Source organism: Trachurus japonicus, chromosome 17 (assembly GCF_045865225.1).
Source record: "Trachurus japonicus isolate A0001 chromosome 17, Traja_1.0".
Taxonomy (NCBI): Eukaryota; Metazoa; Chordata; class Actinopteri; order Carangiformes; family Carangidae; genus Trachurus; species Trachurus japonicus.
The window spans coordinates 20,559,355-20,587,025 of record NC_140923.1 but is presented as its reverse complement, the minus strand read 5'-3'; the positions used below and the strand labels follow the sequence as shown (position 1 = coordinate 20,587,025).

Below are 27,671 nucleotides of genomic sequence, written 5' to 3'. Positions count from 1 at the left end.
GGAATGAGTCCAGTACAACCAGCCTCACTCTGACCTCAGTGCTGAGAGATTTGAATCTAATCTAAAGTCCATATGATTTTTTTTTACCCTCTCCTTCTCTCAGCCAGTGGCGTATTCAGAGAGTGGCCTTGGGTGGCACGGGCCACCCCTGAAATCTGATTGGCCACCCCAGGTGCCAACCCAAAATATAATGTTCTATATGCCCAGTTGGAGGCATTTTATACATTGTTTATACTGGCTTTTGTCAAGTAATTCTTTTCTCATTGAGGTTTTCTATCACAATTGTATGTTGCCACTCTTGTATTTTGTATTATCTGTATTTCCCTGTCTAGTTTTTCTTGCAGTGTTAGTAATTTAAGTAGATATGGGTTTTGCAGACAAAATGGTTATGGCCAAAACCTGTGTGTTTGTGTGTGCACGTGCTCACGCTTCATGCCACCCCACCTAAGTCAGTGTCCCACTTGGGCCACCCCTATCAAAAATGCCTGGTTACGCCCCTGCTCTCAGCATCAATCAGTTCTACTGTGGAAGCATAATATTTTACACATGCTTCATATTATTAATGTGGCTTTTATCAACCAAAAGACTTCTACAAAAAACACTTTATCTTGTGCACTTTAATATAGCAGCGGAATTGTATTATTATTTTTATCTTATTCAATACATTTTCAGTGCTGACTGATCAGCTGCTGCTAGAGGGTGCAAGACTGAATTTTGTCAGGTACCACAGTTACAATAAATCTTCCTTGTATCCTACATGTTCCAATAGCACCATCTGTTGGTCAAACAATGCTCTGCATGTGTACATCCCCCAATGGAGCAATTAACACCTAAATTGCAACAGCTGTTATCTAACTGTCACAAGCATCTCACAAATAGCAGAAATGAAACTTCACTCCTGTTACAATAAAGTAATTCTGCAGCTCTGACCACTTTACTCTGCTGCACCACAAACCAAGGCGAGTAACTCCTCTAACACTCTGAATTAATCTGAATTGCTGACTCCATTTACTCAGGGTTAATCAATGATAATAGAATATTTATAAAACATTTAACAAGTGTACATATACTGTAGTAAAAACAAACACAACAGCAATAAAACAGTAAAATGGTCCTATAGTTGGTCACAACATAAATAAGAGCTTAAAGTTTAAAGTTTCATGTGATTTTAAAGCAGTAACATGTTCAGCGCATGAGTTACTAAAAGTATGAAACAGTCTGTTGAACTGATTCAGCAGACACTCAATGCTGTGTAAAGCCCCTTGATATAAACTGTTTGTGAAAATGGGCAGTACAGATAAACTTGCCTTATTTTATTAGAGACACACACTCTAGTGAAGTTCCCTTGGGAGGACATAATTGGTATAATCCTGCAGATGCTGGTTATTTAATCCTTAGTGCACCACCGCCACCATGTGGTCACAGAGAACACATTCATTTTCACTGCAACTTGTCCCACTAACCCCCCCATAGCACCCCCTAGAGGCTGCAGGTAAGAGGAGCTTACCACTCATAGTCAGGGAAAAGTACATAATAATACTGCCCTACAAAGGCAAAGTGCAGTATCTGTAAAAATGCCAAACTGAGAAAAAACTGCTTTTGTGTTTTTCATTGTCAGGTTTAAGCATCCAATTATGAATAACCAAGTTTAGAATTGAAAGGTGGACTGACTGTATTTTGTAGTTTGTCTTTCTGACCAATTTTGACCGTTTTATGGCAGATACTGCACTTTTACCTTGGTTTTGGTTCAGATACTGCACTTTGGCTTGGTTTTGGTTCAGATACTGCACTTTGCCTTGGTTTTGGTTCAGATACTGCACTTTGGCTTGGTATTAGCTTCAGATACGGTACTTTGCCTTGGTTTTACTCCAATGGAATTATAGAGTAAATTCTAGAATGTAGGGAGTACAGTACTCTTTGCAGATACTGCACTTTGCCTTGGTTTCACAGTGCTTTTTTGGATGGACAGCAAAATAAAAAGCCCAATAACTCTGGAAATTTTAACAGTACCAATACTGTACCACACTTTTGATTGGCCAGACAAAAATAAAAATAATAATATTTCTCATCACAGAAACACAATGGAAGTGGAGTTATGGTGTTGAGCTGGCTCTGCTCATGCTAGACATATAGCAGACATAGAAGAAAGAGTTGATAGATAATTTTATTATGGGTTCATCAATAGTTATGGACATATAATCATCTCTTTACAATACAACAGAAGATCAGAAGAGCATGACAGACCACTTCAACAGAATCTCATAGTTTAAAAAATCAATAAATAAGAGCTTAAATAAAACCAAATACATGTTTTCAACTTAGATATAGGTTCATAAGTACTAATATAGTGTCTGCATGCGTCATGAAACACGCTCAACCATCGTCTGTACAAACACAAGAGGTTGGTCGCAGGTACAGGTGGTGAGTTCATATACAGGATGAGTCTATGAGGCTACTAGACCATACTGAGGAAAGGCCCGACATAGAAAACAAGGACTCAGGAAGCACTTTAAAGAGACCTCACACACACACAGTGCGTCTTCCATTATGGTCATATATACATGTGAAACGCATACAAACTTTAAACATATAGACTCTCTCTCTCTCACACACACACACACACAGTTTAAATAACAGACCACCATGTCTGGGAGACCCTGATTTTATAGACTACGTTTCCCATCGCGTCCTGAGGGAAAAAGAAGCACACAAAGCCGGCTCTCACACACGCACACACACACCACTGGCTGGAGTTACAGGGCTTTTACATCCACGGTGGTGCTATGGAAGTCCAAGGTTGCCCAAACCAAATCATCAGGTACAATTCAAATTTCACTTCCACATCATTATTTTATATTTGAAGATAACAATGTTAATGTTTGAAAATCAATTAAGTAAAATATCAACTTACATAATAACAATCATCATCATGCTTCACTATCATAAAACAGAAGGACTCTGCCAAATTTAAAAAATAAAAATAAAAATTATTGCCTGAGATTTATTTTGAAGATGTGAATAATATATGCAGTAATAACTAATAAGAGAAAACCAAATTAAATAAACAAATAAGGGAATTCTCATTGATTTTCATAGGATTTAACTAAATTCAGGATTTATTTCCAAATTATATTTTAATTTATGTCAGTTTTCTTCATTCGACGATGACTTTGGATAGATAGAAGAAATAGTACACAGTTACATCACATACATAACTCAAGTCACATTTTACTATATTTGCAAAGGCAAATCTGATGTTTAAAATTATGCATAAATGAAATTAATATTTTCAAGCAGTAATCTGGAGATTGACACTAAAATGTAGTTATTAACATAGATAAATACATTTGACAAATAATTTGTATATTGTGCTGTATTTCTGTTTTTCATGTTTTTAAACTTTTATTTTTTTTTACCTAGTCATGTAATTATGGCACATTTTCCCTTTTTTCCTATTCAAAGCAAACTAAATTCTACAATTACTTGTCATAGGATTTTTACTTTCAATTGTGGTTTTTATGTTTTTCCTATGGTGTCCCTGAGCACAACATTAAGAAAATACACAACACCCTCATAAGAGCTGCAAACACTCATAACAAAACAAACCTGCTGGGACACAATGCTGCAAGACATCTCAAGTTAAAAGTATTGATCAAGTCTGAGTTTTGTAATTTATTTTTTTATTTTTGCCTCTCTTCCAGTGTTGGGCACATTACTTTTAAAAAAGTAATTACTTTCCGCAAAATGTAACTGAGTTAGTAACTGAATTACTACATTATAAAAGTAACAGGTCGGAGATGACATCATCCAGGTCAGAGGTCAGTAGGTCAACCTACAGACCCCGGATGTTGATAACAGCTAACCCTGGACTCAGAGGGGAATAGCACTAACATATCATAACAAGATATTGGTGAAATTGACGAGTTTTTCGGCAGATAATGTGTTATTTGGCTGCATTCCGCTGCCCTGTAGACTCGCATTATACGGATATACGCGGCTCTCGGCTGGAGCTAATTTCGTCGGAACGACTTGTAATGACACCAAAGTTATCTGGGTGAGTAAATGATCGTATGTTATACTAGAAATAAGGTCCAGAATGCAAAAAACTGTAATTATCCATTAACCTCCTGGCCTGCCTGTGCGAAGGAATACGTGAATTGTTTAGTGAGTGAGTGAATAAGTTGGTTAGTTCCAGATAAACGGCTTTTTTTTTACGACCAGTGGATGGACTGAAAAAAATGTGTAAATAACGCACACACTAACGGGTGTATTATTTTGTGACAGGACTTCTTGAGTCAAGTAACGGCACATTTTATTATCAGTAACAGTAACGGCGTTATAACGGGGGAAACAGTAACTTTTTTGATTACTCGTTACTGAAAAAAGTAGCGTTATTTTATAGGCCTAATGCTGTTATTCCCATCACTGGTCTTTTGTTTGTGCTATTTTTTCATTTTCCTACTAGTTCCAGTGGAGTGACCTCTCAGGGCCACTATGATAAGGTGGAAATGTGATACAAAAAAAAAAAAAAAAAAAAATCTGAATATTGGCAACCCTGACCTTCCACAGGATAAAAAACACAGAGGTACAAGTCACTTTAGTCAATTTTGACACCATGACTTTAAAGCCACCACCAGGAGCCGGGGGCTCTGCTCTGACATTGTGTTTTCGTCTGAGGAGCTTCAGAGGCCAAATTCCACTTTGACCATGAACACAACCAACTGTTTCCTGGTTCGCATGTTCATGTTGTTCCTGCTCCTCTGTTCCTCCCAAACACATACACACACACCCACACTCGCATCCGCACACACAGTAAGCTTGCTACTCAACACTAAAGACTGTAAATGGTAAAAAAAAGCGTCTGTATGGCCCTTTCCTCTTGATAAGAAGGGTAATTCACATTGAATATGGCTCACTGTCATTGTCACTGTCATCATCATTAAACACAGAGGTAATCAGATCCTGTACAAAATTACACCCACGCACACACACACACACTCGCACACACAAACCTTTACAAAAAGAGGAAAATAAATACAATATACTTTCATCAACAACACATCATCATCATCGTCATCATCATCATCATCGTCATCAGTAGAATCCTGTGAAACCTTCCTTTGATCTCCAGACTGTGGTTCTGCAGAGACGATGAGTGGCAGTTATATAGGAGGCGGTCAGAGATGTGTGATCAGGAGCAGTATAGAAATAATATCAGATCACAATGAGAAGATCGTCCTGACCACAGAGATGTTTCCCTGACGCCAGGTGTGGAGCGGCTGTGGAGCACCAGAGCCAGATGCGTCTGGAATGTGTTGTGGTGGGTCAAGCAAGTGAAGCCTCTGCAGGAGACGTCTCTGTGTCAGAGCGCCATGAATCCAGACTCAGTCAAAAAAAAGAAAAGAAAAAAAGGTCTGATGTGCTTTGTAATCACTTCTACTCCAGCAATTCACTATTGCATTAAGTTGTGGCAGAGAGACGAGATTAAAGCGGCAGAGACACATCCTGATCTTTAGCTTCACAAATGCAGAATCCTACATTTCCCATCGTACACCTCTTTGTCTAAACTCAGGTAACACTCCACGTCTTCAGTCTCTAACACAAGCTCGTCTTTTTTCTGATCGACTTGTTGCCTCTAACCCCCGAAGAAATCGCTATGACATCATTGCGGTCAGTTTCAGAGTTAAACGGCAGGATTGTTAAAGCTATAGTTCAACATTTTGGCAAATTGGCCCATTGTCATAATCCCATTACTTATTTGTCGGTGCGAGCTTTAGAATGCAGAGCAGAGCCGCAAGCTGCTCAGGCTCATGGGATTTCTTGGTTTCCCTCATCAAACTCATCAAATACACAATCCAACAACTCCAAAACGCTCTGGTGGACAAGTTGTGACCTGCACATTCACCACGCTATGAGATTATAACGGGACGTTACCAGACAGCGTTGTTTTCGAGGCAAATGCAGAGACTGCTTGATGAAAAACTGTCCCTGAAGGCAACGCGCATCAGCGGTTTTGCATGAATTTACCTTGAAAACAACTCTGTCTTGTAATGTTCTGTTATTATCTCATAGCCAAAATGTTGAACTATCCCTTTATGTCAGCGGTTTCCAGCAGAGGAAATGACAGGAGGGATCCAGAGCGTGATTTATAATCCTGTTTGATTTATAGAAACAGAATCAAGGCTGTGACACCACATCGTGAGAGGTGAGAACAGCTGACCGCAGAAACAGGGAAATAACACCAGGCTCGCTCGTTTTACCACCAAAATAAAAGCACAGATAAAGATTCTGTGAAATTTCAAGAACAAATGTGCTTTGATTTACTTACTGATTTGTTTGAACTGAATTGTAATACTGATGGTAAGAAAACCAATGCAGCGCCGATTTTATTCATGTCGTCTATCACCCTGGTGTCAGTGTTGCTACCACGGCTGCAGCGCGGAGCCAGCTCAACATTCTGATGGCTAGCATGCTAAGTAGCTAATAATTAACAGTGCGCAAAGAATCTTGGGATATGGGAGGCCACAAAGGATAGGTGTGGTATCCTCCAAGAACACGTAAGAGAAGGCCGGATTTGTAGTTGGTGGGACAGGTCTCGTCACGACACTATGACGTAGGGTCACAGCAGCTGCCTGAAGTGTGTGTACTTTCACTTAAAGAGCCCCCAAGGAAGGTTATCCAAGAGTCTCATATTAATGTGGATGAATCTACGTTACCTACACTTGTTAATGGGTCCGTTTTCGATAAATATATCGTATTGTCTATTATTTAGTGGTCAACTCGCCCAGCATTTCCTAGTTTCAGTTTCCCGGACGCTGCCCGGCGGGTCATGGGAATAACGCGGTCGGAACTACGACGGTATCTGATCGTCTTCGAACCTCCGACTTTTGTTCTTGATAAATGAAAACATTCTAGGCAAATGCTTTCGCTTTCGTCTGTCTTGCGCCGGTCCAAGAATTTCACCGTGTGCGCACTTCGCTTTCTGAAACTCCGCGTAGCCCCTTTAATTTTATAAGTAAATGTAATATTTCTAAAAATTAAATTTTTTCCTCTCAAAATGTTTTATCTCTAATTCTTGAAATATTACATTATAAATTAATGAATATTAGGATTTTTTTTTTTAATAGGCTCAAAAAACAGTCCACATCATTCTGTGGTCAGCTGAACACACCTCACACAAACTCAGCAACAAGATAAACCAGACTGAGAGCTTAGTCCTGCTCTGACTGACTGACGTATTGAGAGTTGGAGTAGCTTCAGCCTAAAATGAAAAAAACAAAAAAACAAAAAACTGCACCTGGACACGGTCCCATCAGAAAGATCAGGTCATTATTTAAATTGCACGACTTGAGCAGATTTTATATGACTGATCCTACACTGCTTCTCTGACACAGTCTGATTCCCTCTCATTGATTATAGGGTCTTTACACAGTAAACCACTGAGCACTTCCTCCAACTCCACCAAATATTGCTTGTGTGTAATTGTACCCTGTAATAGACAAATCACCCAAGAAGAAGAAGAAGTAGAAGTAGAAGAAGAAGAAGAAGAAGAAGGGATTTAAAGGTCAAACTAAAAGAGGGAGAAATCGTCACCTGTGCACAGGTGGCTGTTATACAGACACCAAACCACTTCATTATTAGGCCTCATTTGTTGCTGTCCCACCTGACATGGAGTCTGTGACACTGTCAGCACTTCATCATTCACTTCATGGCTTTCTGTGATACAAAAGCGTAAAAGAAAATTCTGCGTCTTTTCAACTGAAACCGCCGTTTTTGTTGTTTTGCTCGTCAACAGCTGGGGGACGGCGTGAGAAGACTTCCGCACTGCGAAACAACAGAATTTTCCTTTAAGATCTTTTCTCCGGCGGCTCGTCACGTGATGCCCTTCAGCTCCTTGAAGAAACCGACGTCGAGTGGTGATGAAGAGGAAGATGACAGAGAACAGTGATCATGGCGTCCTCCTCTGTTTCCACGTTCCGGCCGCCCGCAGTGTTCGTACAGCCACGACAACCTGAAGGAGTTACCTGTGAGTACTGATCGGCTCAGTCTGTGTCGACCGTGACACGGGTTTAAGAGTGAGTGAGTGTGTGTGTGTGTGTGTGTGTGTGTGTGTGTGCGTGTAAGATTGTCCATCACCTCTGTACATGTTCATATGTAACACACCCACAAAATCAGAGCAGGTCCTGGAGGATCTGAACCAGACCTGTTACGCACAGCCACCTCACACACATAGTGAAAGAACGTGTGGAGACGGAAACCTACACACACCTGGACACTCATTCTGAACCATATTCTGTCTGTCTCTTTTGGAGAGCTTATTGTAAGAAAGTTAGAGTTAACTGAACTTGACCAACCAAATCACAGTCCACTAACTCCTCCATCTTTCTCACCTCACTTCAAAAGACATTTAAATGTCCCATGTGTGTGGCAGCCTGGGAAAACCCATCGGAAGTCGCTGACGTTCTGTTGTGGCAAATAGCCAAAATAGGTGGAAAAGTATTTGTGTGATTCTGGTACTTTGAACTCCCTACTACATCGTGGTGAATAAATATTTTAAGAAAACAAACCGTAAAGTACTTATTTTTATGTTATGTCTTTAACATAAATGGTTCGGAAGTTATAATATGTTGTTGATGTTTTGTAAAACATGTGCAAGCGCCGACGATACGCACGGTTTAGTGTCTGTTCCTGTACCACGTGATTACACACACCCTATACGGTCCCTTCTTGTCATAGAGGCACCATTCAAGGACCCTCGGAAAGCAGAACATCACACGATTCAGATACAGGTTACAGCTCGTCTCTATCACAAACGGTTCAGAAGTTGTATGTTTTGTCTCGTCTTCAGAGGGTTACAACAGCAAAGTTCTAGTTAAGGCCATTTTTCTCAGTTTTTTTTTGTCATAATAGATTAAAATGCCCATAACTTTTGATCTGAAAGGGTTATCTCAGTTATTCAAACAGTTATAAATAGCTTATAGTTTATGGAAATATATAAAAAAAATTAAAATGTCAAAATCCCACCATGTGAAGGGTTTTCCCAGGCCACCACACATATACTCTAAAGGTAGATTTCCATTTGTTCTTAAATTATAAATCAGCTCTAGGTTCTATATGAATACTGTCAAAGTTTCAAAGCCTCAGTCCACAGAGAAATACACACAGCCTGTATTCAGAAACTGGGCCTTAACACCAGCCGTCAGGACTTCCTGTAACTTTGTGATGTCACAACACTGTATCATAGGGTTGGACAGCTCGTACAGGATCATGTGGGTCTTAGAGATGCACATAGCTTAATAGAGGTGTAACACAGATATACTGAGTGTATCAGTGGAGGGGTGAACCTCTGTGTTTTTCATCCAGCCCAGTGCTGGAGTTTCATGAAGTTCTGAGGATACATCTTCAAGAACCTCAAGCACCAGCTGCCCCTGTATAACACAGAGACCAGGACCCAGAGAAGACAGCAGAAGAGCCTGCTGGTGCACTAATGTTAGTTCAGTTTAAATGCAGACAAAATAAAATAACCATGTGTCTGAATAAACCAATTAATAAAAATTAAGTTCCACCTTCACCAATTAAAGATCGAAGCTCAGTGTATCTGTTGATGTTACACCCCTATGCCTCGGTGTGGACAACCGTACATGTTAGTGTTTGTGTGCTGTTGTCTGTGTACGTGTGTGTGTTCTTTGTGTCAGCCCCCCCCCCGCCCCGTGTGTGTGTCCCTGGCAGTGTCCTCATAGCCTGGTCTGGGCCTCGGGGATGTAGATCTCGATGCTGTCGGCGCTCTCTGTGGCTGAGTTCTGTCGTACCGACGCGGCCCTCTTGGCGGCCATCAGGCGCTTCCTGGCCTCCTGCCGCTGCTTCTCCGAGCTCTCCAGGGAGCGGTCCCTGGCCAGGGGCGGGTGGTGGTGGGGGCCCTTGGGTGGCTTTTTTGGCACTGGAGGTGGGAGCCGCCTCTCCTGGTGGGAGGAGGAGGAGGGAGGAGGAGGAGGGGGAGGGGCAGAACATTTCAGGAAAGACACAGACGTGTGTGTGTGTGTGTGTGTGTTTCCCACAGTCTTTAATGCAGCTTTGGCTGTTGGTTTGATGTGGTGAGTTTCTTCATGTGCTGATTTACAAACTATCCCTGGCTGTACAACGATCTATCTACATGGGGACAGCTACATTTCTAGTGTTTGTGTGTGACACCACTCTGTTTTGCTCTTATGCATGCACATACTCAATTGCATGCAAGTCTATCTTGTGGCACAATCTGTATTCTTTCATGAACTGTACATGGACATAGCTCCCTGTGCTGCAGATATTTTTAACCTTCGTCTTGTGTCATCTTTCTGCTACCATCTCTTGTGTTAGTGTCAGTTTTGACCCGAGTCTTAAATCAGCTGCAAAACACACTAAAAACATTTTTTTTCATCCAATTTGTTTTTCATCTCTTGGTTACATTCTTAGGCTTCCTAATCCATGAAAATGTTAGTTTTAATATTTTTTGGTGTGGGCCCCTGGGCCTTTTTTGTCAGTTTTTACCCCTTGACTTCAATGTAACCTTCCTCTTGTCAGCTTTCTTCCATCTCTTGTGTTAGTCGGTTCTGACCTGAGTCTTAAATCAGCTGTAAAACACACTAAAAACAATTATTTATCATCCCATTTATTTATCATCTCTTGGTTATGTTGTTAGGCTTCCTGATCCATGAAAAGGTTGGTTTTGCACTATGATTTCAGTTTTCATTATTGTTCTTATCATTATAACCAGGTCAAAACCGACCGGAACAACACAAATGTCATAATTTTAACCAGAGCATTTTAGAATTTTGTGAAACATTTTTTAATTTTTTTTATTTTGTTTAAATAGAGGTTCCTGACAAAGTCAAAAAGTCTTGATGCAATAAACTAATTTATGTGGTACTTTTATGCATTTAAAACCTAAAAAAAAAACGGGTCAGTGGCGACTCTAACACAAGAGGAAGGTTAAGAGATAGACTGGGTTTACTGGCTCTAATTTTCACAGTGCATGTCTCCCATAGAGCTCTTCATCATGTCTTGATCCAGATGTGTTAGCCCATCAAGAATCTTATATCCAACTACGTCCAAATGTAGATGATTCCACTTTTTGAGTCCACAGGACACAGGGGTCTGTCCTCGGACCAATATCCATACAGTATATACACTCCCTTTAAGCAGTATTGTCAGGAAGCATGACAGTAACCAATGGTCAAAGTTCAGGTGTGTCTTAAAGACATGAAGACCTGGACGACCTGGGATTTCTGACTTGAAAATTTGGGCTAATCTGAGGTAATTGCACTTGTTATAACTGACAGATCTATGAATATTAGACCCATGTTGTAACAAACCAGACATATGCTTAAACAAGGTGAGCACACCATTTACAGGTCCTAAAACCACTAGATATCAAAATAAAATTAGATTAAAATGATTTAATTGTTTATTGGACCTGAAACTGCCAGAAAATGTTAATATTTTCCAGCGTTGTTAGAATTATTGCTACAGAAATGCTGTTGGTGTTTTTAAATGACAAAGCTTTAACATCCTCTCTCAACTGTGTTTCCAGGTTGAACAGGTGAAGCACCTGTAGACTGGAGCTTGTTCTGTTTCCTGGTGAAGCAGCAGCTTTGATTTGACCTTTCCTGCTGACTCTGACATCACAGTCTGCTCAGTGAAATAGTGAGATTTACTCATCACACCAATTCCTTCCCTGCTGGTGGATTTATGTGCCTCTTCACTCTAGTGTGTTGCTGTGCCAGTGAGTGTGTTTCTTATGTCCTGTGTAAACAGTGAGCTCCAGGAGCGTCCACCTATCGTCACATCAAACAAAAAAGAACAAAAAAGAAAAAACACACATGGTGAAGTGGCTGCAGCCGGCAGATGAAGAGGAGGAAGGAAGCAAGGAAGAAAGGAGGGAAATAAGGTAAGGAAAGGGGAAGGGAGGGAAGCGTGGACACGGATGGATGGAAAAACAGGATTGATGGATCTACGGAGGCCCAGAGGTGTCAAGGCCCTGTGGTGTTGGCATTGCAGTTATGCTGACTGATGCATGGCTGTTTGCAAGCGCCTTCACTGTCAACACAAAAAAGCACAAGAAAGAAAAAAAGACAACAATGAGAGCAGATGAGGAAGCCGTCAGAGTCAGTATTCACAACGAAGCAAAATCACAACACACGCTGCTGAGAGCAACAGAGCAGGCAGACGACACCTGAGAGACACACGCACACCGCAGCATGAGAGAACCTGACTGGAGTCATTAGATATCTCTGATGTGTCTTCCCCAAACGACAACAGACTAAGACAGGCATGTCCCAAACTACTCCGCAAACGGCCGTGTGGCTGCAGATTTTTGTTTCCACCAAGAGCACACGGTTTGACCAATCAACTGTCTGAATCGGTTGATTAAATGAGTCAAGTCTGGTGTTCTGCTGCTCAGTTGGAAAGAACACCTGCAGCCACATCACTGCCCTTTGTGGAATTGTTTCTGGAGTAAGGCATGCAAGCATTTGATTGGCTGAAAGAGTGGGGATCTTAAAGGGATATTTCAACATTTTGGCAAATTCGCCTATTGCCATAATCCCTATAGTCATAGGAGTAGGTTCATTACCTTTAATTGTCGGTGCAAGCTGTTTTTAGATCAGTAGGGCAGAGACGCAAGCTGCACGGTATTTCCACTCATCAAACTAAATACACAATCCAACAACTCCAAAACACTCTTGTGGACAAGTTGTGACCTGCACATTCACCACGCTATGAAATAGTAACGTATAATTATGTAACACGTCTGAAATGTAGTTACGGCTACACATTTTCCTTGAAAACAACTCCATCTCGTAACGTTCTGTGGTGAATGTGCAGGTCACAACTTGTCCACCACAGCGTTTTGAAGTTGTTGGATTGTGTATTTGAGGAGTTTGATGAGGGAAACATGGAAATAACATGCTCCTCCATCTCTCCCCCGCCGATCTAAAAGCAACATGCACCAACAATTAAGGTAATGAATCTACTCCTGTGAATTTGCCAAAATGTTGAAATATCCCTTAAGGTGTGCATTTACTGTCTTAAACATGGGTGAAATGAGTTTCTGATGACTCTCTTTCCTCTGAATAGAATAGAATTGATTAACTTTATTGTCCACCTTAGTGGAAATTTGAATAGCAGGGCAAATAGCTGAATGCTGTCTATGGTTTTTCTAACCTCTATTTGGAAAAAAATATTACTTTTTTTCAATCTTCAATTGTTTCGAAAAATGTCTGAATGTACACAGACCATGAAAGCCCATGCATACTGACAGCAACATACTTGTCATACTGTGTAATAAAGTCTAGGTAGAGTCTTAAGAGTGTGTGTGTGTGTGGTCATAATCTATCAAAAACACAGAGATACAAAGAAACGCAGGGAAGCGGGGAGATGTCATCAACTGGCGTCATCCACCTGCATCAGGCTGAGGAGCTGGCAGTGATTACAGTGTGTGTGTCTCTGTGATTACAGCATGGCCTCACTCAGTCTATCTGCAGCTATGTTCTAAGTGGCTGGTCTGCAGACGTGGGCACTGTGAGAGTGACAGCAGCCGACACTCTGATGCACTCACTGATTCTGCTCTAAATGATTAGCGAGCCAACAGAGGACATGTACAGTAATGAGCGACAGCACGAGACTGAGATCAATGTTTCATTAATACGAATGAAAGAAATTCTTCTTAATTGCTTGCATAAAGGTTAAATAAAATAATACGAGCTCACATGCTGTATGTAGAGAGACTGAGTGACATTAACCTTTTACAGGACACATATTTGGATCATTATTGGAAGATATTAGAGCAGACTTTTACTTTAACTCCTTTTATTTATTTATTTATTTTCCTGCTGCAAATCAGTTAAGTTATCATATGGTTCTTCACCCTTCAAGGGTAAAATGTGTGTATAAATCATGTTTTAAAACACATGTATAAAGTTAAAGGAACAGTTATTGATAAATAAAAAATACTTAAACCTAAGTACTTAGCTTAAATCTAAAAAACTTACTTTATTAGTTACTGAATGTGGTTACTTGCTGGATAAAGGGTTAAAGGGCCCTTGTAATAATATGTGTATATATATATAAAACATTTTTAAAACACATGGATAAAATTAAAGGAACAGTTATTGATAAATAAAAAATACTTAAACCTAAGTACTTAGCTTAAATCTAAATAACTTACTTTATTAGTTACTGAATGTGGTTACTTGCTGGATAACGGGTTAAAGGGCCCTTGTTCAGACATGAGATTATGTCATCAGATTAATGTGAAGAGCAACTCACTGGTTACATGGGCCTCTCAGGGAATATGAACCAGATTGCCCAGATGAGGAACCCGAAGAGCACATTCTGTAGTGGCATTTAGCTTTTCCCGGTTTCCCCTTCGTGCAATGCTGCCATTTTTAAAGTGTTGGTTGTTCAGTGGTCCTACAGACCATCTCCACAAATATCTTCTACTTCGTTTCCAAATTACCATTTGCGATAAAGGCATTTGTTATTGTTATTTGTTGTTCCAAATCAATCATCTCCAACTCGAAAAACACTCCACTTAGGTCAAAGGCAACCAAAGTGAAGGGAGTGCCTGGAGGAATGACGTAGGAAGATAAACAAAGTTTCGCTATGAGTTTCCATGAGTAAGGAAAACAAATTTGATTGGGCGTTATCGAGTGGGCAGGACACACAGTGTTTCCAAGGAATTTGATTGGATGTTCTCCAGCTCGGTGTGTGTGATTGTGTGTGCGAGCGTGTTTAGCTAACTGTTAGCTAGTAGGCTTGCTACGTTATAGCTTGCTAACTTAGCTAGCTAGGCTAAGTGATGGACCGCAGGGATCTGCTACTAACAAAGCTTCCTGGTTTTTCCAGACATTTGATTGACGGATGACGGATCCTGATATCATTGGCTGATGAATCGTGAGCAACGTGATGCATAATTCACGCACCTGTATTATCCAATGTGAAAAAAAAACTAACCTACTTTCACCCCGGATTTACTCGAAAATGTAATTTTGCACAAAGTTTGGGCTACATCGTCTGACAGATGAATGATTACACTAATGTTAAGACCCATAATGGGATCAGATTCATTTTTCTTTTCTGAACAGCTTTAAAGATCAGTTGAAAGAGACCATTCACTGCAGCTCTTGTTCTATCTGTGATCCTGCTTTGTAAACCGTGTGCTCAGATTGTTCAGCTTTAGGCTCCATCCACACCACTACATTTGGCTTTTTAAAATCTCATCTCTTCTGCAGCATTCCTACCTCTGCTCACCTCACCTTTCCTAAACTCTGCTGACCTGTTTTATTTTGAAAACTCCGTGGGGTTGTGTTTTTGTCTGGAGGTAGGGAAACTGACAGTGTAGACACCCACAGCTGCTCCCTGATTGGGTTTTATCAGCCTTTACAGACAGATTGATGAGTCTGGTTCATGTTGTCCTTGGTGTGAAGGAACTATAGCGGCTCAGATTAAAGGGATAGTTCACCCAAAATTGAAATTTCACTCATTATCTACTCACCCTCATGTCGACTAAGGGCTGGGAGAAGTTTCAGAGTTATCCGTGGCTTCTCTGAGTTACAGGGGGTCTCGGCATAGCAGTGCATGTCCATATCACGGTTGCAAACGGATACCAACTGTCTTCGTAACAAAAAAGACACACCAAAAAACATCCAAATACCTCCATGCTGCTCGTATGTAATGTCCGTCTTGTATTGAAGCCCCAAAATGCGAAATTGTCCCGAAAAAAATTAAATACGTCTATATTTCAAGCTTGTTTGTAGTGGAAGCTCCTCTTCCCGGTTAGTCACATTTGGATGAACCAGGGTCTGTCCTCTTCCCAGTTCGTCCAAATTTGACGAACCGGGAAGAGGAGCTTCGAGAAGCTTCCGCTACAAAACAAGCTTGAAAAATAGACTTATTTAATTTTTTTCGGGACAATTTCGCATTTCGGGGCTTCAATACAAGACGGACATTACATACGAGCAGCATGGAGGTATTTGGATGTTTTTTGGTGTGTCTTTTTGTTACGAAGACAGTTGGTATCCGTTTGCAACCGTTATATATGAGTAGATAATGAGTGAAATTTCAATCTTGGGTGAACTATCCCTTTAAAGCTGGTGTTGCCCCTTGGGTGGCCTGGTGCTGCAGCACCTGCAGCTGATGTGTGTGTACCTTTCTCTCAGGGGGGTCCAGGGGTCTCCAGTTGTTGGCTCTGAGCTGGTGGAGCTCGTCGAACTTCAGGCTTATGTTCTCGATCGACAGCTGCAGCATGTCCCAAAACCCGGCCAGGTCTGAGGCCACGGGGCGGGGGTGAGCGTTGGGGTTCTGTGACAGGAGGAGAAGTTTTACGCATCAGATCCAGTGAGGAGAAAAAAAGAAAGTGATATTTAGACAACAGGTTTATTTGCAGCGCAGCAAAATAAATAAAATAAAAATCTGCTGCAAAGATGAAAACGGTGATACGGCATGGCGAGGCACGTCCTGTGTTAGAAAGGCTCAAATCGTTTACTGCTCAGTGTTTTACCACCTTCAGACAGCTGGAGAGGTTTTATAACATCATGTGGAGGCTCCAGAGCAACAGAGGGAAACTCAGTCCTGCAGCATTTACAGAAACAGAATCCAATCATCTGTGAGAGAGCAGCCTGAGGAAACGTGTCGCCTGTCTTCAGAGGAAAGAGATCAGACCTGCTCCTCTGACGGAACTGTTATCATGTTAATAATAATACAACAAGCTGAAGTTTTTGATTGTTGACTCAATATTGCTTTACATTTTCTGAAAATGAGAATGTAACCAATAGTAAAGCAGCAAATGGATAGTGAGTGATGGGCTACGTTCCAAAAGCAGGTTGATTTTCCCTCGCTCACTCGCCTTCAGCCCTTGGTAATACGTTACTTCCCACAAAGTGGGCGGAGGAGGAGTGGAAGAGGTAAACGGAACGGACCTGCCCTCGTTCACTAACAGCCCAGACAATCACGGGTCGACCACATGTCGTAGGTGCAGCGCTGTACTGCCTCTTATAATAAGAAATACCTGCAGACTGGCCGGTTAAAGGGATAGTTGACCGGAATTCTCCTTTAATGGGCATCTGTAGCTCATACAACCCCAATTCAAAAAAGCTCAACTATCCCTTAAGGTGAAAGAAGAAGAAGGTGGTCCTGCTGATGTCAAAGATGATTCCAAGGTTGCAAATGTGTGTTTGTTACATTCTTCTACGTTTATGACTTTTCCTTTGTTTACATTATCAATCAAGTTTATTTCTAAAGCACATTTAAAGGGATAGTTCACTCAAAATTCAAATTTCACTCATTATCTACTCACCCTCATGTCAACTAAGGGCTGGGAGAAGTTTCAGAGTTATCCGTGGCTTCTCTGAGTTACAGGGGGTCTCGGCATAGCAGTGCATGTCAATGTAACGGTTGCAAATGGATACCACTTTTCTTCGTAACAAAAAGACACACCAAAAAACATCCAAATACCTCCATGCTGCTCGTATGTAACGTCTAATGTCCGTCCCTGGTCCGTCCAATTTGGACGAACCAGGAAGAGGAGCTTCCGCTACAAAACAAGCTTGAAATATAGACTTATTTAATTTTTTTCGGAACAATTTCGCATTTCGGGGCTTCAATACAAGACGGACATTACATACGAGCAGCATGGAGGTATTTGGATGTTTTTTGGTGTGTCTTTTTGTTACGAAGAAAAGTGGTATCCATTTGCAACCGTTACATGGACATGCACTGCTACGCCGAGACCCCCTGTAACTCAGAGAAGCCACTGATAACTCTGAAACTTCTCCCAGCCCTTAGTCGACATGAGGGTGAGTAGATAATGAGTGCAATTTGAATTTTGGGTGAACTATCCCTTTAACAGTTAAACTTCAATAATAGGTAGCCTACTCTATAATAGTCTTTCTCTGTCTCTGTCCGTCTCTTTGATTGATGATGAGCTCTGCCTCCTCATTAGACCAATCCTGATTAAAATGCCTTATTAAACTACACATTAACACAGGCATAGCAACTATATGAATATGAAATGTCAGATTAAAAACGCTCTTTCGACAGTTGAGGGTTTTTTTTTTGACAAATAAGTTTTTATGTATTTCTACTACCACTTGTAAATGGTTTGCTCTGACATGTTGTCACTGCTAAACTAGTCTAATTGAATATTTGCTGACCCCTTTCATTCATTTTCTTCTTCTTTGGTGGTAAACACACAACTGGTTCATTATTTCCACCGCATCAATGTATTTTTCTTGCACCACTGCAGTGCATTGTGGGTGATACACAGCTCTGGAGAGACCATCGATGTTGACTCGATCATTCAGCGCTCAAGGGTCGATCTCACCAAGTTCACTTCAGCTGTTCAGAGAAATGGAACAGCCCTTAAAGGATAATTACCGTTTTTTACAATCTGGACATTATTTCTAGCATAAAATACGATCATTTACTCACCCAGATAACTTTGGTGTCATTACGAGTTGTTCGAAATTAGCTCCAGCCGAGAGCCGCGTATATCCGTATAACGTGAGTCTACAGGGCAGCGCAATGCAGCCTCTAAATAACACATTATCCGCCACGAAACTCGTTCATTTCACCAATATTTTATTATTATACGCTAGTGCTATTCCCCTCTGAGTCCGGGGTTAGCTGTTATCAACATCCGGGGTCTGTAGGTTGACCTGGATGATGTCATCTCCTAGCCGGAGCTTTAGTGAGTCCAGGTTGCGGAGAGGAAGCCTGTGGAAGCTGAACTTCATCCAGCTGCTCATTTTATTCTGACAAGTCGGAAACACGCAGAAACGAACCGTAGCATTAGCGGTAGCAACAAGCCGCGCCGCGGTCGGAGATGACATCATCCAGGTCAGAGGTTAGTAGGTCAACCTACAGACCACGGATGTTGATAACAGGTCAGCCTGGACTCAGAGGAGAACATAACAAAATATTGGTGAAATGAAGGAGTTTCACGGCAGATAATGTGTTATTTAGAGGCTGCATAGCCCTGCCCTATAGACTTGCATTATACGGATATAGGTACGCGGCTCTCGGCTGCAGCTAATTTCGTCGGAACAACTTTATTTATCTGGGTGAGTAAATGATCATATGATCATATTTCATGCTAGGAATAAGGTCCAGAATGTAATAAAACGGTAGGCTAATTATCCGTTAAGATGGCAGCGGGGATTCCCCCGAGGGCAAGTGAGCGAAGGCGACTCAACCCGCCTTTGGAACGCAGCCATGGTGTCCTGAGCAGCGAACACAGCCACACCCCCTCTGTGTGTTTTGGCAGGTAGTCTTTCATAGCAGGTGCATGCTAGTGCATGTGAGTTCCTCCAGTTAAACCACAAGTCCTTCTTTATAAAGACACAGGCTCCGCCCACTGGCTCACCTCTAATTTAGTACAAATCTGTAAAATGTAGTTAAAAAAAAAGAAATCCACATAATTACACATTGTGATACATTTTATATACAAGTACTTTTATATTTTTGATAAATGTTATATTAAATACCTGCAGCTCTGGTTTGACATTATGCAACCGTTGAGGGTTTTGGTAAGACCCCAGGAGGAGTAGCTGCTGTGAAGTCAGCAGCTAATGAGGATCAAATAAATAAATGTGTTTTAACAGTACGGTTTAAACAGTATGGTATTTGTTTCATATGACAGGGCCACAAACTGACAGATACATCCTGAGGATCCAGAGAAGACAAGTAATGGTGGTGAGGAAACAGGTATGATGTGATGCGACAAGAACGAGAGCAAACAAAAAAAAGATTGCATAAATATAAAGGTGAAGATGTTTCACACTCACCAGGTTCTCCTCACACAGCTCCCTGAACTGCTGGAACTTCTGGGACATCAGAAGCTGAGCACTTCCTACAGCACTCCTCATCTTCCCCAGGACTGTGGACAGAAACACAGAGACACAGGTTAGACAGAGACACAGGTTAGACAGAGACAGAGACACAGACACAGAGGTTAGACAGAGACACAGAGGTAAGACAGAGACACAAAGACACACAGGTTGGACAGAGACACAAAGACAGAGGTTAGGCAGAGACAGATGTTAGACAGAGACACAGAGACACACAGGTTAGGCAGAGACGCAAAGACAGATGTTAGACAGAGACACAGGTTAGTTATCAGTCATGAGCTCAGGACGGCTGGTAACATGATGGAGCTCATATTCTATGTGACTGTTGGTGGACAAGTCTCCGGTCCTGAGCCGTCTGTCCTGATGGCTGGGACACAGGACTCATTACTGAGCTGCTTGTCATACACAAACCCTCAGACTGCAACAGTTCATCTGTAAAGTCATTCTCACCTCTATAATAATAATAATAATAATAAGTAATGCATCATGCAGAAGCCGATGCCTGGAGGAAAAGATCAGATCAAAGCCAGGCAGCAGAGCAGAAAGAAAAGCTTTGGGAGCACTAGGAGCACCTGACTGTGTGATTAGTTTTCATAATGGACTTCTTCACTTTTAATTCTGGTAACTCTTTATATAATCCAGCCCATAATTTCCAGTGTCGTGTCACTGCGAACCAGTTGCGAATAAAATACTGACTTGTAGAGACAGTGGAGGGAACTGAAATAATAATTCTCCTGCTCCTCATCAAACATTTAAGACATCCTCTTCATTTTCTACTCTGATGAACAGAGGAGGAGGGGGGACAGACTGAAGCAGCAGAAGTCTCTCTAGGACAAAGACCAGGACTCCAGAGACCAGAGAGCAGAGGTCAGGAGCTGGTTTCACAAACACAGACTTTGTCTCCATGGTGACAGATGTAACCACTGAGCTCCACTTACTCCGGCAGAGGATGTTTGTGTTTTTTGGAAGAAATCAGAAACGGTTACAAGGACATGTTACTTTAGGAGATGTTGTTGGGTGACTGGTCATTGATTGTTACCATGGTAACGTTGGTCTTAGGTCTGAGTCAGCCCGGAGGCACCAGCATCTGCTGCTGCAGTTTAGTTGCATACAGTTGAACCCTTTGGGATTTCTATAGGTTTCTGCATTAATTGCTTTGCTTTCCATTGCAGGCCTGAAGTTTGCCACTCCACAACACTAATGGGAAAATGTTTTGTGGACTGATAAAACCAGGACTTAATTTTTTGCAATTTTTTTTTTTTTGTATTTTTTGGACCTATGGTGTAAAAATCATGTCAAAGGTGAAGTATGGTGGAGGAGCATCATGGTTTGGGGCTTTGCTGCCTCAGGGCCTGGACAGTTTGACCTCATCGAGGGGAAAACGACTTCCAGAGTTTCTCCAGGCTTCCTACAGGATAATGTCAGGGTGGCTCCACCAGCTGGAACTCAGTAGAAGTTAGTTGATGCAGCAGGACAACAATACTAAACATTGAAGTAAATCTACTAGATAATCTAGAGTGGCTTCAAAAAAAGAAAATCCAGTCAGAGCCCAGACCTGAATCCAATAGGGATGCTATAGAATGACCTCCTGAGAGCCATTCACACCAGACATCCTATAATAACATGGCTGAGCTGAAGCAGTTCTGTGAGGACCAATGGTCCAGAATTCATCCTGAGTGTTGTGCAGTTCTGATCTGCAGCTACAGGAAACGTTTGGTTGAGGTCATTGCTGCCAAAGGAGCTTCAACCACTTATTAAATCCAAGGGTTCACTTACTTTTTCCACCTGCACTATGAATGTTTAATGGATATCTTCAATAAAGAAATGAAATATTATAATTCTTTGTGTGGTATTAGGTTAAGCACATTGTATTTGTTTATACTTGTGACTTAGATGTAGATCGGATCACATTAAATTACCAATTAATGCAGAAAAGTAAGAAATTCCAAAGGGTTCACATACTTTTTCTTGCCACTGTATAGCCTATGTTGTTGTAATAATATACATGTAATAAACACTACAATATTACATAGTATTCAGGAGAGGGTGGTCTATGTTCTGTCATTATTTAACTTCAATGTTTTAGATTTCCCTCATATGATGAATAGAAATTTAGCTGTGCATGAGAGGAGGGTGTGTTAGTTTTCTACTCCAGCACACCTGGCATGAGCTGCTTGTTTCCTTCCACTGTACCGCCATCAAATTACCAGCAGCACTGAAACAGTGACTTTCTCCCACAGTAACACAGACACTTGACTTGTGTGTAGTGATGAAGACAGGATGAGGACACACACACACGGACACGTACTGTCTTCGGGCAGGTCGTTCTCCCGCTGGTCCAGCTCCATCTGCCGACACCAGCCCTCCATGCGGTCGGTCTCGGCCTGCAGCAGCTTCAGGAACCAGCGTCCGTCTCTCTGACACACCGAGCGCTGGACCACCTGCCGTTCAAACACACAGACAGGTGAGGACGCTCAACCTGCACAGGTGGATCGTACATTCACTTTTTTTTTTAAAAGGGATAGTTCACCCAAAATTCAAATTGCACTCATTATCTACTCACCCTCATGTCGACTAAGGGCTGGGAGAAGTTTCAGAGTTATCCGTGGCTTCTCTGAGTTACAGGGGGTCTCGGCGTAGCAGTGCATGTCCATATAACGGTTGTAAATGGATACCAACTGTCTTTGTAACAAAAAGACACACCAAAAAACATCCAAATACCTCCATGCTGTTCGTATGTAATGTCCGTCTTGTATTGAAGCCCCGAAATGCGAAATTGTCCCGAAAAAAATTAAATAAGTCTATTTCGGGGCTTCAATACATGACGGATTACATACGAGCAGCATGGAGGTATTTGGATGTTTTTTGGTGTGTCTTTTTGTTACAAAGACAGTTGGTATCCATTTGCAACCGTCATATGGACATGCACTGCTACGCCGAGACCCCCTGTAACTCAGAGAAGCCACAGATAACTCTGAAACTTCTCCCAGCCAAGGGTGAGTAGATAATGAGTGAAATTTCAATTTTGGCTGAACTATCCCTTTAAATGTGCTTTAGAAATAAACTTGATTGATAATGTAAACAAAGGAAAAGTCATAAACGTAGAAGAATATGTAACAAACACACATCTGCAACCTTTGACATCAGCAGTACCACCTTCTTCTTCCACCTTAAAGGGATAGTTTAGCTTTTTTGAATTGGGGTTGTATGAGCTACAGATGCCCATTAAAGGAGAATTCCGGTCATTTTTGACCCCTAAATCGTTTTCCTGATGGTCACCCAGTGTTGGAGGGAGCAAAGAAACAGAAACAAACACTTTTTCCTTGTTGTGATGATTTCTTTACAAAAATAAACGGTCAAAGATACTGTATTTTGGACATGGGACGGCGTTTAGCTCACTTGGTAGAGCTGCCACCCCACGTTGAGGCTATAGTCCTCACTGCAGGCGGCCCCGGTTCGAATCCCGCATTGCACGGCCCTTTCCTGTATGTCATTCCCCCTCTCTGCCTCCCCATTTCCTGTCTCTGTCTCGACTGTGCTATCAATTAAAGGCATTAAAAGCCCCCAAAAATACTTTAAAAAAACAAAAAAAGGAGATATTTTGGACATTACCACTGCACTGCTCCACCGTTTATTTTTGTAAAGAAATCATCACAACAAGGAAAAAGTGTTTGTTTCTGTGGCGGGGAGAGCAGGTACTCTGCGATTGGATAGTAATGTCTTTCCAGGACGAAACCCATCTTTTTAAGTCAGCTTTTAATGTATAATTATGTGTGTCCATTACTGTTTTAATGCTGTTTTAGAGTTCCATTAATTTTGATTTTTCTTTTTTTTCTTTATTGTGAAAAAAACTTGACAGACAACACAGTGAAAATACATTGGTGGTTTACATTGATGTATACATAAAATGTGAAATAAGGTGCGTGTGTGTGTGCGCGTGTGTAACTCAGTTATAATATATTATGGTAATCATAATAGTGATGAAAAAGGAAATTGGTGAATAATAATAATAATCTTGGTCATAATAATGACAGTATTAAAAAAAATAACAGTTGTTGTGACAGCAATAATAACAACAACAACAACAACAACAAAAATAGTAACAACGATGATTCTAGAAATATGGGAGAGAAGAACCAAGAATTGAGGAAGGATGTGGGAGTGGAGGAAATCTTTTGAAACATTTTCTGAAATTTTGAATGAGAAGAAAAAATGAGAAGAAAGTAAATTTATGGTTTGTATCTTCGTATGTAAAGTGTCTTTGACCATCTAGAAAAGTGCTTACAAATAAAATGAAAATCATTATGATTATTATTATAAGAAATAATTTTACCGGCATATTTTGCAGTGTCGTAGATTCTGCCAGTTGTGGAGGGGTTTGTTGTGCTGAGTATCTGGATCAAGGTGAAAAACCTTCCTCACACTAGTTAACATCTGTGACCTTCTCTCTTAAATCAACGTCACATGCACATTGATTTATTCCCCTCATGAGTCACAGACCACTCTTCCTGACAGACATGTTCTTCAGTCCCTCTTTGTTTCTGTCACAGTGCAGCTCTGCTCTGATCACACAACAGCTGTATTAATGTTGACTAATTGTTTGGGCTGCCGACACAGCTGACAGTCCCTGTTTCTGTTGTTGTCTGCAGACTTCAGGCTCTTCTCTTTCCTGTTGATGACACTTCCCCGCAAACGGAGCGGAGCAGACAGCCTCACACCAATTATACTGATGTTCAAAACGCTCCTCACGATCAGACTGAAACAAGCAACATGTGACACGTTTGTCGGCTTCATATCTGCATTTATATCTAAGTGAGAGAGAGAGAGACGTCGCTGAAGCTTCAATGCAGTAGGAGACCTTGATGCGAGTACAAAGTACTACACATTTTCAATGAGTGAAGAAGATTGGTTAAAGGAGAAGTGGAGAGTAAGTGCTTCAGATGCGTTTCATTGTGCCAGCCTTTATTGTATGATGACAATAGAGCAGCAGAGGCCTCATTGACACCTGTCAGCTTAGAATCTATTCTACAAACAAGACACTTAAGATTCTGAATCTGAATCTGAATCTTAAGTGTCTTGTTTGTAGAATATAGATTCTTCCAGACACATGTACTCTATGAACTTTCATGAGGTTCACACAGACTGTATAAATATAATGTGGGCGTAACCCCTGTGCCATCACTCACAGGTTTCTGAAGAGCAGTTTTGAAGCTTAAAGGGATAGTTCAGCTTCTTTGAAGTGGGCCATTAAAGGGACATTGTGTAACTTCTCCTGTTATCTATTCACGAAAATCGATTATTTGGTTCAAAAGTATGTTTTTCATTAATCAGTAATCACCCCATCAACAAACTGAAGTGTTCCGGTAAACTCTGAATTTGCCGTTCATATCATTCATATCTACATGGAGCGGGTAAGCTCGGTGCTGCCTGCCATGTTGTGTCGCCATGTTTTTACGTTCAGCTTGTTTATGCCGTTACGTGCGGCGGCTGTCGTCCGTCTGCCGTCTGCCCAATTTCACGTGAATGCAGCATGAAAAATATGATTGAGTTGCTTGCAATATACAACGCTAGATGGGAGTAATTCCTACACAATTTACCTTTAAGTATAATATCTGCAGTTGAAAGGTCTCTGCTCCCCCCCACTGAGAAACACCAGCGCATCACACTGCACCAAGACACAGGCAGTACACTGTTGTCAATGAGGGACAATTAATCAGCGTATTTTTGCCGCCTGATTCCGCCCCTAACTCACAGCTAATCCAAAAATAGGTTAAAGAGGACCTTTGCAAGATTTTTAGCTTAGTTTTGCTACATTTCTACATTAATTAAACAGCTTTGGAGTCATTGTGAGGGTTAAATAAATGTTAAATTACTGTTACGAGTGAGAATGGAGGCTCTCTGCCTTCCACCTACAGTAATGTCTCTTGGCTAAAAGCCAAACCAAGATCAGAGCCTCCGCTCCGGTGTCCCAGCTCACTTCTCTGCAGCACTGCAACACAAACGCGCCCCGTAACCCGCAATCTCTTGTTTATGACAGATAAGACTACACAAATATACACATGGTAACATGGTATATCATATATAACTCTATCCACTGCTCCATGGATAGCTTTCTAACCAGTTTCATTAAAAACAAATGCACATGGCCAGGAGGAGGGTTAATAAAACAGTGGAAAAGAGACCAGATTTACATAGTTCCCCTTTAAGAGGGGGAGCCAAAAACGGAAACCAATTACACATAAATGTAATTATTAACAGAACGTAAAAGGAAGAAAACTGAAAACTAGAAACTAAAACTGTTTTTGTACCAGGCTGTAAAATGCAAACTTACTTACCAAGCTGTTTTTATTCCTTTTAATTAGGTTTTACTCTAGTTATTTTTTATGTATTTTAATTTTCTTTCTCGTGGCTGTGACCCTAATCCCTTATGTCACTTATTGTGCTCCTCTAATAGAGAATCTATGTGTGTTTGTGCATGTGAAGTTGGTGACTGTAGGGACTGAATTGTCTTTTGGGGATAAATAAAGCTTTCTGACTATGATTCTAAAGTTGGACAGTTTAACATGAGAGTCTTTGGAGACTGACTCACTGTAGTCAGTAGAGGAACGGCAGCTTTTTGTAGCTTTAAAGCTGGACCGTATGGAAACCAGACTAACATATCACTACCTGATATCAGCTGATGAGGTGAATGTTGTAATGTTGCTTATTTCAGCAGAAACAGAAATAGATAAATAGTCTTCATCAGGGCACCAGATGGATGGTCTCTGTGGCTTTGTAGCCGCCTTCAGCCTTCATGGACCAAGTCTCCCACCTACCTCCAGTATAGTGGAGCTATTGAAGTTGACATCGAGGGGGTCGTCCGACACGCTGTCTATCCAGGGGTCGGGAGGGGGGAGAATGGACGGATCGAAGCCCACATCCTCATAGTCGTCGGAGGCACAGGCGTGGTAGTGGTTCCCTGAGCCCTGGATGCTGACGGTGGAGGTGGCGGCATCGCGGGAGTATTGACGAGACAGGGCACCGGACGACAGGACCTCCAAGTCCGTGTCTGGAGAGTCCAGGGGGGTGTCCATCAAGTCGGGCAGGTCCAGATCTGCCTGGACGGGGATCATGAATAATTCCCAATGACAATGATGCAAGTGAAAAGACTTTGTGACTTTTTCCTTCTCTGTTGAGGGGAATGTTTGGACCTTCACCTGACTGTACCTTCTTCAATACACTCTATAACAGACCAGATAACCAGATGACCCCTTCACACAGTATCACATGATAAGAAAATCTTGTTAAATCTGAGACTTATTTTCATTAAATGACGCAAATACAAGACAAGTGGAAAAAAAACGGAAACATATGAAGACAAAAACAAGCTATTAAAGGGTTAGAGAAGACAAATACTACAGTATACTGGTGCAAACAGTGCTGCATATACAGTATATAGATATGAATTGATGTTGTGGTGTAAGTATGTATGTGTATGTGTTGGTCTGTGCGTGTGTATGAGTGTGGATATGTATGTGTTGGAAATAATGGGGATGAACTGGAACAATTGGAACACGAAAAAGAGAAAGCGTATAAGCAAAGAAATATACATGATATGGTTAACCTCAACAATAAGGATACAGCGTTTATGAAACGTTATGTTAGACTGAAGGTTATTCTCACTGTGCAGTGATCAGACCTCTGTGGAGGCTGCACAGCTCTCCAAATGTTATGAATGAAGGGATATATTTAGATATACGACATCTTAAGGAGCAAAGTCCTCATGGACACATCTCACATGATATTGTGAGG

General features: G+C 41.3%; 1 protein-coding gene across 6 annotated transcripts in view; it reads right to left on the bottom strand.

Annotated features, from left to right (window-relative positions):
- Positions 1 to 9,714: 9,714 nt before the first annotated feature.
- The window catches only part of LOC146970573 (disks large-associated protein 1-like), a 199,689-nt gene continuing 181,732 nt past the window's right edge, over positions 9,715 to 27,671 (bottom strand). For 3 of the 6 annotated variants that reach the window (XM_085804365.1, XM_085804364.1, XM_085804367.1), the window contains 6 exons: positions 26,696 to 26,977; positions 22,189 to 22,321; positions 19,818 to 19,909; positions 19,518 to 19,598; positions 16,183 to 16,335; positions 9,715 to 9,959 (listed from right to left, as the gene is read on the bottom strand). In XM_085804365.1, the coding sequence (XP_085660491.1) occupies positions 9,735 to 9,959; positions 16,183 to 16,335; positions 19,518 to 19,598; positions 19,818 to 19,909; positions 22,189 to 22,321; positions 26,696 to 26,977 (966 nt within the window). In that variant the 3' untranslated portion in view covers positions 9,715 to 9,734. Of the gene's footprint in view, positions 9,960 to 11,700; positions 12,073 to 16,182; positions 16,336 to 19,517; positions 19,599 to 19,817; positions 19,910 to 22,188; positions 22,322 to 26,695; positions 26,978 to 27,671 lie in introns of those variants that run through there. The other 3 variants (XM_085804368.1, XM_085804366.1, XM_085804369.1) reach the window with 3 other exon arrangements.